The 18,957-nt window shown below is 38.7% G+C and overlaps 1 protein-coding gene and 1 non-coding gene across 2 annotated transcripts; both read right to left on the reverse strand.

The window, feature by feature from the left end:
- Positions 1-4,402: 4,402 nt before the first annotated feature.
- LOC103832206 (nitrate reductase [NADH], clone PBNBR1405) lies at positions 4,403-7,947 on the reverse strand. Its single transcript, XM_009108171.3, has 4 exons — positions 6,843-7,947; positions 6,618-6,758; positions 6,309-6,541; positions 4,403-5,919 (listed from the first exon to the last, which is right to left on the reverse strand). Exons 1-4 carry the CDS (start codon positions 7,876-7,878, stop codon positions 4,594-4,596), a joined length of 2,736 nt encoding a protein of 911 aa, XP_009106419.2. The 5' UTR covers positions 7,879-7,947; the 3' UTR covers positions 4,403-4,593.
- A 234-nt stretch (positions 7,948-8,181) lies between these two features.
- Positions 8,182-8,252, reverse strand: TRNAG-CCC. Its single transcript has one exon. It is a non-coding gene; the product is annotated as a tRNA-Gly (tRNA).
- Positions 8,253-18,957: the final 10,705 nt, after the last annotated feature.

Consider the following 18,957-nt stretch of genomic DNA (forward strand, 5'->3'; position numbering starts at 1 on the left):
ATTATGTTTTGATAATATTTAGTAAAATTATATCTGAACCCATATTTTATTTTTACAGAACACATTTCATATACATCAAATAATAAAATCAAAATAATATGGAAAAAAAATTAATTAGTGTATACACGGTAAAATCAACTGTTTTATTTTTTAAAAATATTTTAAAATTTAAAATCTAAAAATAAAATTGTACCAATTAAGAATTCTATAAATTAATATAATGTTATAGTCTCAATAATATTATGTTATAGAACTTTTACTCTGTATATATAATTGATTTCTGGTTTATAAGAGATGCAAGTGTTATTAAATGATGAGAGAACGTACGGATTATAGTATAGTAGACTTAGTAGTTAGTTCCCTACAAAATATTCTTCCTTTTTATGGATTTAATAACATGTAACGTGCTAGATCTTAAACTACGCCAGCTTTGAAGATTATTAGAATGATATCCTAAAAGTGCATTGAGATATGACTTTTTAAGAAGGAAAAATATCTTTTAAGGTTTAGTTTGTAGTGAACTTGATTCAAAAGATACACAGGGTAACAACGAGATCACTAGCTCGAATATATTGTTGGGTTCATTTGAAATTATGTAACTTGTTTAGAAAAGATAAAGTTATATAGAGATAAAGTACTCAACTTAATTGATAGTTTATAGGATTATAGAGGAAGCAAAATCTAATGAAAATTGAGCTAGCTACCACATTTTCAAAGTTTTTTTGCTTGGCCTTTCACTTCAATGTTGGGTCTCTAAATCAGAAACGAATATTATGACCTGTAAAAGTTATTTCTGTCCAGATTTCATAAATAAAAGTTATAGATATCTAATTTAGCTCTAGTGAAAATTCAACCTTCAGATATTTACTGATTCTTTGACACCGAGTTTTATTTATTTCTCTATTTTCTATCCATATATTAAGGGTGGTCTTACGGATATTATATGCATGCATAATCACATGAAACTTAAAATGTGTTGTCATTTTCACAAAGGAAAATTTGAAAAGGTTGCCAAAAGGATACGAAAATGACTCGTACGCGTTAGGCACGCGACATATTAATGTTTTTGTGGTTGGTCTCTCTTACATCCCCTTCCCACTCTTATCATTTTAAGAGACATTTTCAAGTTCCCGTCAAACAGAAGATATTCGGGTAATAATAACGTAAGAATAATTTAAAGGTAAATATGCTTTTTTTTTAATAAAAATGGTGAATAAAAGTCAAAAAAGAAGTTTGGCAGAGACTTCAAAGTTTTGTGATCAGAATCAACTCTTGGGTCAGACGTACATAGTAGATGTTTACATCTCACATTAAGACAAATTACAACTTCCAAATGTTAGCAAAAAAAAAAAAAGACAAATTACAACTTGGACAACACTAATAAGACGTAAGCTTTTAATACTAGTGTTTAACCCTATTGATTACTAAGAGGCTCTGTGACCAATTAAACAAAAGATGAGCGTCGTGCCCTTTTTTTTACAACAATGTCAATACTTCTTCACCTATTACTATTAGTGGCAACTGGCAAAACATATAATGATATAATTGGTTTCAAAGTATACTAAAGTAAAATGTTTTAAGAAATCATACTTATGTAGAGCGTCCGTGAACAGCGCCGAATATTCACTGTACAAAATAGTGTAGAAATATTTAATTTTTATGATCAATACACACTACTACAGTAATTTAAATGACTAATTCCATACAATACTATTTGATTGTAGTAAAGTCAAAGCTATTGCCAACAATACTATTTTACTATGATTTTTTCAACTAGTTGGATCAATAAATTCCGCGGGTAATTATATTGTATATCCCACTTGGAAACATAAATAACTCCAACGACGGTGGCAATGGAGAATTTTAAATAACACTCTATCTCCCAACGTAGTTGGAGCCATTCCCAATGCTTTTGGAAGCTTACATATCTTTGAATAATCCAAGTAGTTCATGTTTTGCCTGTTGGCTGAGAGCTACTTAAACAATACAAGAGTAATATTAATACTTTACTGTAATATGATATTCAAAGTTAAGCAAAAAAATAATACTTTACTGTAATAAACAATTTAGTCTGAATAATTAGTAATTAGTGGAGTAATGGTTTCGATATAAGATGTCTTAATGACCCTGCTCATCCTTGCATCTGACTCTTAATAGCCATAAGGGACATCGTTGATGAACTTTATCATCTTGTTTTCTTGGTAATAAAGTAATAAAAATATGTCATAAAACGACAAAATCATTGAGCTTAACCAGACCAATCGCACCGGTGGATTGACAGTTTTTTTTGTACCTTGCTTTCTTCCGGTGGATCCACTGTCGTTATTTTTTATATCACAAATGTTCCTCGCTAACGAATAATATTGTTTAAAAAAACTGAATAGTACCTAGCATTCTAATATATTTATTTTAGTAGTTTTAACAAATGAGAAATATTGGTTTTGTTATAATTCAAAATGGAAAATGTTATTTTGGCGAAACCTATCAGTCTGACCGTCCTGGTTCGATTCATGAACTGATGGACATGTTACATAAGCTGTGTAGGTTGAGCAACAAACCATTAGTACTGGGGGTCTGGTATATGTTTTTAAACAATTTATGTTAACCAAAATAGTTCTTAGAAGAAAACAATAACACTTATTGCATGGAAAATGTGGATTATTGACGTTATGGGTGGGGCGAATAGCTCATAAAAGGAGGTGGTCTCAACAAGACAAGACGTAGATGGTAGAAATGGACACTTGTGCCTAACTAGCAATCTTCGCGACTCATCGAAAATAAGATTCTGGCCTCACTTCAAATCAAAGGACATCTTTGTGGATGACAAAACAATATCAACCAGACAAATCATGATTTTAGTGTAATTTTGTAAAAGGGTCATGAATAAAACTCATGAATTATACCAATAATATCTAAATTGAGTTGGATTTTTCTCTTTTGGATCGAAAAAAGTACACAACAAAAACGAAGAAGCAGCAAGTTAAAAAGGACTATATATCTAAATATATGGATCTGGTATCTATATACGTTTATTAGTTACGTTTACAATACATCTTTAAAATTCATACGACAATCCTTGTTAGCAAAAAATAAGTTTAAGATAATTATCAATGGTTTTGGTAGGTGCAGATGCCATATTATATACAAGACTGTCAGCTTTCAGTACTTAGCACTGAACAATGCTTAAGAAATAATTAGTTGCAGGTAGAACAACTAGCTCTTCAGATTTCAGACGTCATGTTCACAAGGGACCCGAGGTAAATAGAGTCACATGCATATATAATTTTGAAATTAGAACTAATTTCAAACTTAGATTATATCACGGATAAAGACAAACTACAAGAGGGGGTTTTATATCCTGATATGGTTGACACTTGACCCTTGTGAGCACGAAACAACGTTCTTTAGGAAAACAAAAGATAAAAAAATTTAGTCAGCGTCTCGCCGTCTCCGCAGTGGTCAGGACGTCCTTTGTTACGGGTCGCGGCTATACGTTTTCTTTTGCCTATACCTTCTTTGTTTTTTCTTTTCTTTTTTATTTTATTTATCTTTATTTAGGAAGTTTCCTTCTCTATTAGTTTAACTTTTTTATGGTCTAAAAGTAACTACGTGCCCCATGCATGTCCCTTTGCTGAATTTTCTATAGAACAAGTGAACAACTGGAGGTACGTTCATAACTTCTTTCTTTTTTGCTTAAGAATACGTTCATAACTTAAGTGAGAGATTCATGCATTTAGAATGTAGTGTATGAGATCGACTGATCTACGCTGCGTTTAAAAATACCTAACTAGTAAATGATATGAGTAAAGTAGGGCAATATGTAGTGAGTTAAAGCATGCATGATAATTATTAATGAGGAAAGCTTAAGATACGCTGAATTTTTTCCCCCAAATATGTGAATATATACGCTGAATTTTAAAATAACTAACCTGTAACTAGCTTTTAACCACAAGCATTATATATACTTCAAATTAAATTTTGATACCAAGAAAATATTCAAATTCATGACAATATTAATATGAAAATCTTTTATTACGTCCATTCATTATCAGTTATTCTCGTGGTATCAGTGTAAAATGCATATGAACCACGAATCTCGTGGGGCCGAACCGGAACTCTTTTTATCTATTTGTATAGAATACAAGACTGTTGCATATGCGTTCAAACATGTCTTGTGTCTTTTTCTTGTCACTGACAACTGGAAGCAACACATCAGCAAGTGGTTACTAATTTGGAACTAAAGCATTACAAGACAAAACGTTTTATTAAGCGTGATATAATGAATATTACTTGATGTGAAATAAATTTTACAAACTTATTAGACAACCAGTACGCGGAATAGTCAGATGTCACATTAACCATACGATAACTCACTTTGAAGACAAAACTAAATCACGGAAAGTAATTGAGTTACATGATTTCATCATTTATCATCATCATCAACAACAATAACCATAAACGCAATTTATACATTATAAATTTGGAATAAAAACTCTAACAAAAGCACACATGATAATTAACCATGTATTTACATAAGCTATAATTGTTATTAACTTTCAAGTTTCAATACATATATAAATCTTGAACAAATTCTTAGAAGATCAAGAGATCTTCCTTAATATCATAACCCATCTTCTCAAGATTAGGCTGCAACGCAAACTGAATCATAGGCGGTGGTCCACATGCCAAGGCCAGAGACTCGCCTTCTAATCCTTCAGGGACATGTTCTCTAAGCACAGCCTCGGTGATAAACCCTGTGCTGTACTCCCAACCTTCTTTAGCAATCTCAACAACGTACCAAATCTTTAGCCTGTCCGGAAACTTACTAGCCCATCCTTCTAGCTCTTCTCTCACAAGTATATCATCCTCGGTTCGGTTCGCGTAAACCACAAACATCTCGGTTTCGTCCTCCGGGTCACTTAGTATCGATTGAATGACTTGGTAGATTGGAGTTATACCGGTTCCTCCAGCAAGCATGGCTAGTTTATTAGCAAACTTTGGTTTACCGCTGACCATGAATTTACCTCTGCCTTGGTACTCAATATGTCCTAACGGACCTTTGATGTCCAAAACCGCACCGATCGGTAACGAGTCTAGGTGCTGCGACATGAGCCCTCCGTTGGGGAATCTTGGATGGACGTTCTTGAAGTAAACCTTGATGACTAGGTCGATGTATCCGACCGCGTCGACCGTGCTGGTCGGAGTATAGGCTCTAAGACAAAGCTTGTCGTTAATAGTGGCGCAGAGGAAGATGTGTTTCCCGACGGGTAGACCAAGCTGCTGATCTTCAGACGGTAACGCGAAACGGAACCTACGCACGTCGTGGGAGATCGAAGTCTTCTCGATGAGTTTCACCGGGACTTTCTCACGTGGGTTGACCAAAGCTATGTTCTTAGCAGGAGCTAGCTCTCTGATAGGAGCTAACAAAGACATTACACTCGAGCCACCGTGGACCGAGACGTTAGGTGAAGAGTCGTACCCCGTCGTGATGAGCTCACCGATACGGTAATCTTCTAGAAGCTTCTTGGCTTTGTCTGAATGAATAGCTTCGAACTCTTCGGTGCAATCAGTACCAGCGTTGATGAGGATAGAGTCCGAGCCACCGGGGTGGTCTTTCAAGAAACGCGTGCAGTCGTAGATGTGACCGTGGACGATGATCCATGCAGACTCAGCTGAGTTGTGTTTCCTGACTTCGGACATTGAGTACATCTTTGAGGCAGTGTTCATGAAAGGTGTTGAAACTGATTTTTTCAAAGTAGGGTGTGACTCGGAGGATTTCTCGATCTGACGTTCCTTTGCCATCCACCCGCCCGATTGGTTTCCGGGTCGGGTCGGGTGTTCGAAAACGATACCTATCTCTCCTCTGTGAGGCTTGCACACGTTGGTTTTGATCCTGAACCAGCAGTTGTTCATCATCCCCTGTTTCAACACCAGTCAACATCGTTAGTTTATTTTATTTATAATAAAATAATTAAAACCATTACATAGATGCTATGACGCAAGGTCATACAGTTCTTACAAAAAGTACAAAGTGGGATTTAGTCAAACATCATTAGCTGGATACCATGGGCTAGTCTTCTCTAATTAAAATATATTTCACATTTTAACTTTAATAAATCAATAATACTTAATCACTAATGGAACTGTCTAAAATAGACAAGCAAAGAAGGTAGGTAACACGTTAAGAAAGTCATGAACCATAGTACAGTAGTTCCAGCGTTGTAGGAAATTATTAATTATAATTTTCAGTTTAGTCAAATCACACAAAAGAATAAATTAAAAAAATAAAGAGAGAAAGAGTGGTTTACCATGAGGTTCCAGATGAGTTTTTCAGGCTGGGTGTTCAAAGACTCGTCCCAGGCTCGAACAGCTACCTCTTTGGCACTAAGCAGATCAAGAACCTCAACGTCAAGTGACCAGAAACACCAGCACCAGAACTTGCCATACTTGTTCGGCTTCTCTTGATGGTCAAGCTCACACACGCTCCACGTCTCTCCTCCGTCTAGAGTCACCTCCACTCTCGTTACCTTCTTCCCTCCTCCTGTTTGTTTCAGAATATTAGTTAACCCTCTAGTTTAGTACTTAATTAATTAGAGATTAATAAAAATATTAATTACCAGAGTAAGCATAGCCTTTCAAAGTGTAAGGCTTCTGAGTCGTGAATGCATTAATCGGCAAAATCTCCTCGTGACCAGGTGTCGTTATCACCGAGTTTATATTAAGCTCGTTGATTATATACTCCGGCCTGTACCACCAAGCTGCAACCCAACAAACGTTATTATTATTACCACCATGGTCCACCTCTTGTAATAACAAGGTAAAAAGGTAAAATTTAAATTTACATTCTTCATTTGCCAGCTCAGCATCCACGTAAGAAGGGAGGACTCTGTTGTCTTTGTAGTGGTAGTAATTGTCTGACTCTTGAGGCGTGACGATGATGCGCTTCAACCACTTAACCATCCGCCCACCGATGAAACCGGGTATAATGACCCGAACCGGAAACCCGTGATCCGGCGTGAGAAGCTCCCCGTTCTGCATGTACGCCAATATAATGTCTCTCGCGGGGTCCATGGCCATCTCCTTCTTGATGCTCGTCCCGTACTTAGACCCGCCGCCTCCGGGAAGATCCTCCGCGCCTTCGAAGCACACGTTGAGAGCTCCGCCTCTCTTGCTGTAGACGCCGCACCGGCGGAGGACGTCGCTCAGAGCAACGCCTCTCCACAGGGAGGTGGACACTCCGGCGGAGCCCCAGTTGAACCCGATGGTCTGCTTCACCATGTTCTGCTCTTTGCGGCGGTTTCCGGCGCAGACGAGCGTCACCGGAAACTCGCGGCTGGGGAACTCGGAGATGAGCTGCTCCATGGTGAGCCTCGCCGGGCGCTTGACGAGCCCGGTGACCTCGACGGACCAGTCGGACCACTCGGCTTTGGGGACGCCGCCGTGGTTGCGGACGTAGTGGAGAGGGACGGGGGTGATGAAGCCGTGGTGCATGAGGCGGGGGAGGGGAGCCTCGGCGTTGAAGGGGTGTTTTCCAGTGAGACGCACCATAGAGGAGTTACGGTGGATCCAGTTGTCAGCCGTAGATTCGTCTCGCGAGTCTAGAGCCGACGGCTCTAGATCGGAGTTGGATTTGAGGACCATCTCCTTGTAGTAGGAGACGTAACGGTTGTGGCTCTCGTCCTCGTCGTCGCTGGAGTCGTAACGGTCTTCTTTGGTGGTTTTGTCGACGGATTTTTCGGTTGGGACGTTGATGCTCTGGTCTTGGTCACGGTCGAGTGAGGGGGAAGGGACGAGAGGAGGTTTGAAGGAGTGGACAACGCCGCCGTTTAGGGCGGAGCTGAGGCGGGGATAGTGGCGGTTATCGACGGAGGTTGCCATGGAGAAGCTATTTTTTTTTTCCTTTCTCTTCTTTTGGTTTTTGATTTATTTTTGGTTTCTGAATATGGCGTGATGGGGTTGTATATATAGGGGGGATTTGCAGAGATTGATAATTAAAATATTAAACGGAAAATAAAGAGTGTTGGGAAATTGACAAATGTGAGTTTGTGTGGTGTCTGATTATGGGGGCCCGTCTACCAAGATCCTATGCTTTGGCCTTTAAGATGGGAAATGGGAAAATAATATTTGCGTAAAATTTTTTTTTTATTAGTTTCATTTTGTGAAGGAAAATAAAAATATAATTGCGCATCCAGGGAATCGAACCCTGGTCAGTACCGTGGGAGGGTACTATGATACCACTACACCAGATGCGCTTGCGATTTTGCTACGATTTCTCACATATTCAATCTGAAACATGTATACCCTATTAGTTACTGCAATGAAATTGTTATTTTTGATTATATATTTTTGTTGGTTTTGTAGAAGTAGAATTATCTTTACCTATATAGATCAGACCAGGTCGGAAATTTTCTCGGAACAACTCAACTTTGCTAATAAATTGGCTTGCACTTACATGAGTTGTCGACAAAAAAAACACATGCTTTAACTTGTTTTTTCTAGAGATTTATGTTTGAGAGCCATAAAGAAAGTGTGATAGGTTGAAAATGTTAGTGTTGATGAATGATTTTCTTGGATTAAACGACAAAACAAAACTAATCTAAATGGCTGAAAATCCTTTATCTGTGTTGGAATTCTTTTGTAGCCATTTTGAATTTTGATGTTAGTATACAAGGACCGATGAATGTAATTTAATAAATAAAAGAAAATCATTCTTGGCAATTAAGAAAAAACACTTACGGATTGCATGAATAATATAGTTTCCTATTATTTATTCAGTTTTGCACTTGGAAGAGTCAAAGAAACCCTAATTTGGAAAGTATATGAAACTTCGAAGAAGTAGGACATGTGGTAAACAAAAACATTGCACCTAAAGGGAATGAACATATAAGGTACTATTTCAATATTTATAAATTGAATGCAAACAATACTCGAGTAATAACGGGCAAGGTAAACCTTCCCTTGAAGCGCTACAAAAATGTCTCAATATTGCATTACATGCTAAGCTTTATTTTTCTTTGTCAGTCAATATTGGATTGCAAAACAATGTTCTGTTTAGCTTAGAAACCATCTAACTAATAACATATTTAGATCTAATAAAAAAAGATAAAAATTTATATTAATTTGTCTGGATTTTAAGTCTTTAATACAAGGTCAATCGTGGATACAACCAAAATCATCATCTGAAGATATTTGAATTACCAATCTAACTACTACAATGTTTTTTTTTATTAACGTGTCACCACAGCAAAATAGCTTATTTGTAATATGCACAAGTTGTAATGTTTTATAGCCAACAATAACAATATTACACTAGTCCATATATAAGTATATGATTCGGCTACATTAAATACAAAAAGTAATACGTAAACTCGCTAATATCTTGTGTTAGACTTGAATACGTTGATGAATGCAAAATGTAGACGTCGGTCATTCAAGATTAAATTGCATCACGTGTGGCTATATATTACAGAGAGGTATTAATCAGCATATTCGCAAACAGTATTGTTCGTCTTGACTTCGATTTCTTGAAATCAACATCAAACGTTAGTATAACTATTATAAAATCGTTGTATGAAATTTATGGAAGCTTAAAAAAACTATTTTAGAAAAGGGAGAATGAGAATCCGGTGGGTAATTTTTTTTTCCTTTTTTTGAAACACAATCCGGTGGGTATAAACACATATCTATGAGCATATTGTTGTTGACTCGTATATTGTAGGACAAAATATATTAATTAAGTCGAGAAAGTAAATATCTCTGAAGATTTTTATGGATTACATGACGATTAACAAGATAAAGCGCAATTAAGTATAAACTAAACAGAGGCTTAAAAGGAGATTGGGGAGAAGTCTTTGGAGGTTAAGTGGCGCATGGGATCACCAACGGGCAAGCAAATAAGGGGCGGGTCGTAATATTATTTCTGTCATTTTTTTATGATTTTTAATAAAATGATATATGTGTAAGAACGCATGGACCCACTTATTATCTTTTTACATTCGATGTTATGACATTCATTCGAGAGTCAATCTTGGTTAAAGCTAAAGCCAGTAATCAACGTTGCACAGCGTAAAAAAATACATGGAGACGATTTTATATAAAAAACATAGAAAATTTGCTAGTTATTCTTATATTTATTCGAAGAGAAAATCTTGCAGATGGCCTTGAATTACTTTTAAACTTCGATCGAGTAATTAGTGGAAATTTTGTGACTATTATCAACATCGTTGTCAATGGTAGGCTGTTACACCGTAGAACTTTCAAAACTGTTTACAGACTGTTCATATCACCATAGAATCATTTTTTGTTTTTGTTTTCTCTTTGGTTAAACGGGTCTAAAACTGACCAAATACTTTTAAATATTTAACATAAAAATAAAATGTGCATTTTAATTTGTAAGAACTACATCAACTCGATATTAAAAAAAAATCAATAGTTAAGTGTCATTTTATTACAAAATAGAATTAAAATAACATCACTATTTCAAATTATTTTATAATATGTTTTTTTTGAAAAGATAAGTTACTTTAAATTCAAGAGCCTCTTAACCAATCCAAGAGCTTTTCCGATGCTCCAACTTTCGAACATATATCACTTTATTTTTATTATAATCTGTTTGTATTATTATTATTTAAAGCAACGTAAATGCAAAATATATAACTAAATCTACAAGGTTTTTTAATATCACAAATTATTTGAAACAGAAGGATTAACTGTGGTAGTCTAGTATTGCAAGCAAGACTATTTTATACGTCTTAGGGCATCTCCATCCCTACTCCATTTTTTCCTCTAAAATGGAGTAAAAGTAAATATGGAGTAAGGAATGCTCCAACCCAACTCCATATCTCACTCCATAATGAAATTTACTCCATAGATGGAGTAAACTATTTTTTGTTTGTTCATCACTCCATTATGGAGTGGGAAATGGAATAGGGTTGGAGCAATTTTACTCCATTTTCACTTTTACTCCATTTTGGAGAAAAAAATGGAGTTTTACATTGGAGATGCTCTTAGAGAGTTTCTTAATAAAAGCCATAGCCAAACTAAAACGATGATGTAAGTGTACATCCAATGAAATTGTACACTTATTCATTTGTAGTAGCTCTTTATATTATCTTAAATAATAAGAAAATAAAGTAGAGACCATTAAAATATAGAGCATTAAGAAAGTTAAAATACAGAAGTACTACTCTGGTGATATTTACTAGACTATTTGTATTGTTTGAATCAGAATATACACATTTAATATCAATCATAAGTTCTCTTACCATTTCGATTCATCAATGGTTTATATAATGAGAATACGCAAACTCTATCATCAATAGTTTATTGCTGCGAAACCAATATTCTAAACTATCATATTCACGTACTATGATAAAACACATTTTCCGCTAATTGATAGTACTAAAAAAATTTAAAAGCAATTTTTTGCTTATTTAATAATGTAAACAGAATTCGTAACTGAAATATACATACACAATTAAATCATGTTTTTCCATGTTACAACTTTCGTACCAATTCGGTCTATCCGGTTTAACATTTCATTAGGATCATAATCCTAAACACATGATCTATAACTATGATGAACCACGAATCGATACCTAACTTCATTACAGTCACCATATAATGCAAAATATCACAGTATGACTATGTATACATTGATTTTCTGCAACACAACACGACATAGCTTTTTATTTTATTGACGTGGGCAACATACGAGCTTGTTAGTTTTTTTTATAACATACAAGCTTGTCCTTGTTTTAAGAAATAACAACTACTAAAAGATGTATGAGATGGTCCTATGGAGATTTGGCACACGTAATCTCAAGTAGATATTTTACGAGTGAAATGCTTTTACCTTCCATTTGTGTGTGTGTGTGTATTATGTTTTACCATATTGGATTATTTTTTAAATAAATGTTACTATAGATTACAGAAAAATAAGGAAAATGTGCCGTGTGTGTATATCTCTATAAGAAGGGGAGACAACTGGGGGATCTTTATGCGGTTAGGCAGCCATCGACCCTTTGGGGTCTTTTGAGCCACTTTTACTGCATTTACATCCATTCATTTTTTTCCTTTATATTAAGTTTATATTTATAAGAAAAATCATATATATTAACATGATAATATATATTAGAATGTAATTGTACGTAAAAGACAAAGATGTATGTAACTATATTACTATTTTCTTGAAAATAAATAAAGAAACAATAATATACTTAAAAAAAACAATAATATACTTTCATCAAAGGTACATTTTAAACATAATATTGTTAATAATTAGCTTCAAATATTCAAGAAATTAAGAACCGGAGATTTAAAACTTTCACGGTTTATCAAAACAACCACAACACAAAATTATAAAATATAAATGTTGTATATTATGTCGAAATGAAACTAATCCATTTTTCATGACCGTCGTTTTTCTTTTGAACACCCAATAGTTCTCAGTTCTTACTACGATGCAGTAGACAAAATGTATATCACAAACGCTAAATATTTGACTTACTGTCAAACATAATTATCCTGACCATTAGGAGAGCAATTAATTAGTAAATATCATAATTATATCCCCCTTGCTGTTGCTGTTTTCATGTGGCTAAAAGCAGCACTTTGATTTTCTCTAATCTTTTCAAAATAATTATTAAAATTTGATAAACTCCACAGTATTTTATTATATCCTAGTTGTTGCTCGTAACCCAATGAACCACTTGACACCAAACACATGCGGGTGCGGCTATGTATTTTGACCCATATGCTAATTGCCATATTTGTATAATTGAACACTTTTACTGTTTATAGTCAAATTCAGTCGGACGTCTAGTATTGAATATTACCGCAAAAAGGAATATTGAGTTTATCTCGGAGCTAATTTTTTTTTTTTTTTTTTTTTTTTTTTTTAATTGAAAATTAGATGTTATAGTCTACAAGAATAATAATTAGATGTTGCATGCTACAATAACTATCAATTGAAAACACTGAAACCAAATTTTAATAAATATAGGGTTAACGATATATATAAGAAACAAAAAGTAAAATGTTATGGGATTTTAAAATAAATTCAGTGCATATTATATTTTTATAGTCACTTAAGAAAGAAACCATCCTATAATGGAAGATCCATGATTCATAAAGTTCAATCTAGAGAAACACTTTTTAAAAGAAGTAATCACACACAAGCAGCAGTAGCACATGTGTATATATTCATATAATATCGCAAAGAAAGATGCCATTTTGATAGTTTTAGCGAAGACGAGTGCGATTTCCATCGAAAGTGACAACCTTCTCAGCCTCTCACCGACGTCTCATCAGGCGTCGGCTGCTCAGCCAGTGCTCCGCCTCTTCTCCGCCGGGCACAATGAAGAAGAAGAAACCGAAGAAATCTCCGACGAAATCGCCGGCGAAGTCGTCCCCCAAGACCTCTTCTTCAGCGGTATTGATCTCTGCTGAGTCGGATCTGACGACTGGGGCTGTTGTGGTTGTTTCTGATGCCCAAATCGACTCTCCTGTCGACAAGGATGCTCAACAATTCCCCTCTGCTCCAGATCTGGTTTCGATACACTCAGAAAACCCCCCCTGTATGGCTGTGATCGACGCGAGTTCGTCGGATCCTCCATCAAACACTAGCCTGCTTCCGTCTGATACATTGAAGTTGAGCTCTGAAGGTACAAATCAGAGCCCCTCGAAGTCGGATAAGGAGGAAAGAACTACCACCGAGTCCGCAGTGACTCCGCCCCAAGCAAATGTTGATGCCAGGACCGTGTCCTCGAGCTCACATCTTGCTACTGCAACACCTGTGGATCAAGCCTCAGGTGCCCCCATTATCCCGGTGACGTTTGCCGTTCAGTCTATCTCCGGAGCTGACCAGAACTTGGCTAAAGAAACCTCCGCAGAGGACGGAGTAAAGGGTACCTTACCTCCCCCTTTGGCTGTGAAGCAGAGCTATGCTTCGATAGCAACTCCAGTGGACGATTGGTGTAATCACGCCAAAGGTTTAGGAAAGAGACTGTCAAAAAAAGGAGAAGCCTTCACCCTACCTTCGGGTGAAGCTTGCATAAAAATTCCAAACTCGGTGATAGAGAAGAACATGAAGTCGTGGGAGTCCTTCGTACTAGGCCAGTTCTACTCGGATCCACCGTCCCAAGGAACTCTTCATAACATTGTAAATGGGATTTGGAGCAAGCACTACCGAGATATCTCTGTTTCAAAGATGGAGGGGTTTGCTTTTCTCTTTAGGATCCCAAACGCAGCGACGAGAGCCAGAGTTATCAATCAGAGACTGTGGCAGATTGAAGGTCAGACCATGTTCGTCGACAAATGGGAGCCTGGAGTGGTGCCGTCTAAGCCGGAACTTTCTTCAGCGCCTATCTGGCTGGAGCTCCGGAAAGTCCCCTTCCAGTTCTTCAACGAGGATGGTCTGGAGCGCATCGCAGGCCTTGTGGGTGATCCGAAATACCTCCACCCAATGACGAAAAATAAAACAAACCTGGAAGTTGCGAAAGTTTGGACCATCATCGACCCTCGAGTTCCCTTACCTGAAGCAGTAAACGTCCAATTTGAATCCGGAGAAATCAGTAGAGTCTTGGTCTCTAGCCCTTGGATGCCTCCGGTATGTGCTATTTGCAAAGAGATTGGGCACACTGAAAAGAGATGTCCGTCTGTGCAGAAAGCACCTATGCATTGCGCGCAGTGCAACTCGAAGAACCATCTTCTTGTAAACTGCCCCCAGAACCGCAGCCAGGAGGCTAAGGGGAAGAAAACTCGAAGAGGAAAATCAAAGGACAAGAAACAGTGGAGAGTAGTTGAGCCGAGCACTGATCTGGCAAAGAAAGCCCCTGCTACTACTCAAACCGATCAGACTCATACAGAGATTGTCCACCGCTCCTTGCTGGGCACTACAAAAGATCAAGTGACTGGTGAATCTAGCGGTACCCCCTCCTATCTCCAGTCTACGCGACCAAGAAGGTCCTCTCGTGCTTCAAAATCCTCCAACTCGGATATTCAGCCAGACTCTTCAGATGTGGAAACATCAGATTCAGACCTGGAGGAAGGTGAATTCAGTAGGTTTGAACCGGATTTTGAGCTGGTCAGGAATAAAAAGAATTTTTCAGGGCTGAAAGGTAACAGGGGCAGGAGCCCCAAACTAAATTAATTTTATGTCGTCTGACATTTTTTGCTGGAATGTTCGCGGGCTAAACAAATTTAGTCACCGCAGCGGATTAAATAAATGGTGTAGGAAGAATTCTCCTCTTTTTGGTGGTTTACTTGAGACTCACGTTAAAGAGCCCAAGATGAATAAATTTGTTTCTCAACTCTTTCCGGGATGGTCTGCGGAGGACAACTATGGCTTCTCGCCCCTAGGAAAAATCTGGATGGTATGGCATCCTTCGATTTTGGTTACCATTATTTCGAAGTCCCTCCAGATGATTTTTGCGGAAGTCACCTGGCCCACTACTACTCAGTCCAAGTTCTTTATCTCGGTTATCTATGCATCAAACGACCCGGCCATGAGAACCAACTTATGGGCTGAGATCACAGCCATTGAAGCCGCTCATGGCTTAAATGGTAAACCCTGGATGATCGTCGGTGATCTTAACCAAATCAGAGACCCTTCTGAGCACTCTCAACCTCCGACGCTGAACATGGATAAAAGAATCAGAGAGCTGAATCAGTGCCTTCAGGATGCAAACTTGGAGGATCTAAACTTTAGAGGCACTACCTTCACCTGGTGGAATAAGCGCAAGTCATCCCCGCTGGCAAAAAAGCTCGATAGAAGCCTGGTAAACGACGAGTGGTACAACTCCTTCCCTTCGTCAGTGGCTTTCTTCGGAAGCCCAGATTTCTCGGACCATGCTGCTATCTCTATATGCCTCGATCCAGACAGGATAAGAACTAGAAAACCATTCCAATTTTATAACTATCTTTTAAAGAGTTCTGATTTCCTTGAAACTGTTTATGCTAGCTGGTTTACGTTTAATGTCACAGGTTCAGCCATGTTCAGGGTATCAAGAAAGCTAAAGCTCCTCAAAAACATCATCAGAGAATTTAGCAAGCAGAATTACTCGGGTATTGAGAAAAAAACGGCTCTGGCTCATGAAAAGCTGCTCCAGGCACAAGCTGCGACGCTAACAACACCTTCAACCGCTAATGCCGCTACTGAGTTAAAGGCTTTGGAGGATTGGGAGGATCTGTCAGCCGCGGAGGCCGCCTTCTTTTTCCAGAGATCCAGAATCAATTGGCTTGCTTTTGGTGATGGCAACTCAACTCTGTTTCATCGGTATGCTAAGTCCAGACAGGCCATGAACCATATTCACTTCCTCTTAACTGAGACGGGGGAGAGGGTTGAATCGCAAGCGGGTATCCAAAATCTATGTGTGGATTATTTTTCCAACCTTCTAGGAGCCCCTGTCTCCCCACCAATGTTCGTGCAGAGTGACTTAAACATCCTCTTTGACTTCAAGTGCTCGCCAGAACAGGTCTCAGGGTTTCAAAAAGATTTCTCCGCAGACGATATAAGGGACGCTTTCTTCTCATTGCCAAAGAATAAAACGGGAGGTCCTGATGGTTACTCGGCAGAGTTCTTCACCTCCACATGGTCTGTCATTGGCCCGGAGATTACTGAAGCGGTACTGGAATTCTTTAAATCTGGGAGGCTGTTGAAACAATGGAACGCGGCAAATCTGGTTCTCATACCAAAGAAGACGAATGCTTCCTTGCCTACGGACTTTAGGCCGATCTCTTGTCTCAACACTGTCTACAAAGTTATCTCGAAGCTTCTGGCCTCTAGACTGAAGGAGATCCTGCCTTTGATGATTTCCAAGTCTCAATCGGCATTCCTCCCGGGTCGCCTCCTGGCTGAAAACGTCCTCCTTGCTACGGACCTGGTAAATGGATATAACTCGCAATCACTGTCCCCGAGAGGTATGCTTAAGGTTGATTTACGGAAAGCGTTTGATAGTGTCCGCTGGGACTTCATCCTGGCTTCGCTGCGAGCGCTAGCCGTCCCGGAAAGATACATCATGTTGATCTCAGAGTGCCTCTCTACAGCCTCGTTTTCAGTCTTAGTAAATGGCGTTGCTGGTGGTTTCTTCAAGAGCTCCAAAGGAATCCGGCAGGGTGATCCTCTTTCTCCATACTTGTTTGTTCTCGCCATGGAATGCTTGTCCCGCCTGCTCAGATCCAGATACGAGGCTGGGGTCATAGGTTATCATCCCAGAACCGAGGAGCTTATGATATCGCACCTTATGTTTGCGGACGATGTAATGATCTTTTTTGACGGAACTAGTAACAGTCTACACGGTATTTCGGAATGCCTAGACGACTTCGCTTCTTGGTCAGGTCTGCACATGAACACTACTAAAACCGAGCTGTTTACCTCGGGGATCGACCAAACGGAAACCACTGCCATCACTAGCTACGGTTTCCCTTCTGGTCAGCTCCCGATTAGGTACCTTGGTCTGCCTCTCATGAGTAGGAAGCTGAAAATATCTGAGTACACCCCGCTAATGACTAAGCTCACTGCTCGTTTCCAGTCATGGTCTGTCAAGTTACTATCTTTTGCGGGCAGATTGCAACTCCTAAAGACGGTCATTTTTGGAACAGTTAATTTCTGGATGTCCGCCTTCATTCTACCCAAAGGCTGTATTAAACTCATTGAATCTCTTTGCTCAAAGTTCTTATGGGCTGGAAGCATTGATAAGAGGGGCATTGCAAAGATAGCTTGGTCTTCCTAAAGAGGAGGGGGGTCTTGGGCTTAGAAGCTTTATCACATGGAATCAAGTGTTATGTTTAAAATTTATTTGGATCTTATTATCCAAATCACCATCTTTATGGGCAGACTGGCACTGGAACACTCACCTCAACGGCCAGTCCTTCTGGAACATCACAGCCTCAGCATCTGACTCTTGGACATGGAGGAAGCTTCTTGACCTTCGACCGCTCGCGCTCCGGTTCATCAAAACTAGACTTGGTAATGGATTGGACACAAGCTTCTGGTATGACGTCTGGACTCCCTTCGGCCAGCTCTCCACCCTTATGGGTCCAGCAGGACCTAGATCCCTACGAGTCAGGAAGGAGGCTCTTGTCGCCGACGTAACCACAGGCTCGACCTGGTCCCTCCCCCACCCGCGTTCGGAACAGGAAGTTGAATTGCATGCTTACCTTTCAACCATAACATTGCCATTGCCTGTTGATGTGTTAGATAAATATGAATGGGTTGCTAGTGATTTGTCTTTGCGTACTTTCAGGTCATCCACAACCTGGGAAGTGCTTAGACCGAGGGAGGAAAGGAAAAATTGGATCGATGTGGTCTGGTTTAAAGGGGCCATACCTAAGCTCAGCTTTACAATGTGGATAGCAAACTATGATCGACTACCAACTAGGTCCAGGCTCGCGTCTTGGGGAATGCAAGTCTCACCCGCTTGTCCGTTCTGTTCCTCTCACAACGAAACAAGAGACCACCTTCTCCTAGCTTGCCAGTTCAGTCAAGATGTTTGGAGGGAAGTCTTGCGCCGATGTCAATCTCCTACAGCAGTGCTCACCAACTGGTCGGAGCTGCTGTCTTGGATCAGAAGCGCTTACTCTTCAAGGCTCATTCTCCTTAGGAAGCTTGCGACCCACTCAGTGATTTATCACCTTTGGAAGCAACGGAACAATCTGGTGCATAACCAGAATTCTCTCACGGCCACTTCTGTTTTCCGGGGCATTGACAAGGAGTTAAAGAACATCATCTCAGCAAGAAGGTTGAGAAAGAAATTTAGCTCCCTTATGAGCATGTGGCTGAGTTAAGGGTCTAAGGATAATCTTTAATATGTGATCCATCTTGTTTTTTCTTCTTTTTTGCCTTGATGGTTCAGAACTAAGATCTTACCTTGTAAAATCTTTTCTTCATTATATGATATTTACAGTTTAGCAAAAAAAAAAGAAGTAATCACAGGTTTCCCTATACTTATCTTTCTA

This window comes from Brassica rapa, chromosome A07, assembly GCF_000309985.2.
Source record: "Brassica rapa cultivar Chiifu-401-42 chromosome A07, CAAS_Brap_v3.01, whole genome shotgun sequence".
NCBI lineage: Eukaryota > Viridiplantae > Streptophyta > Magnoliopsida > Brassicales > Brassicaceae > Brassica > Brassica rapa.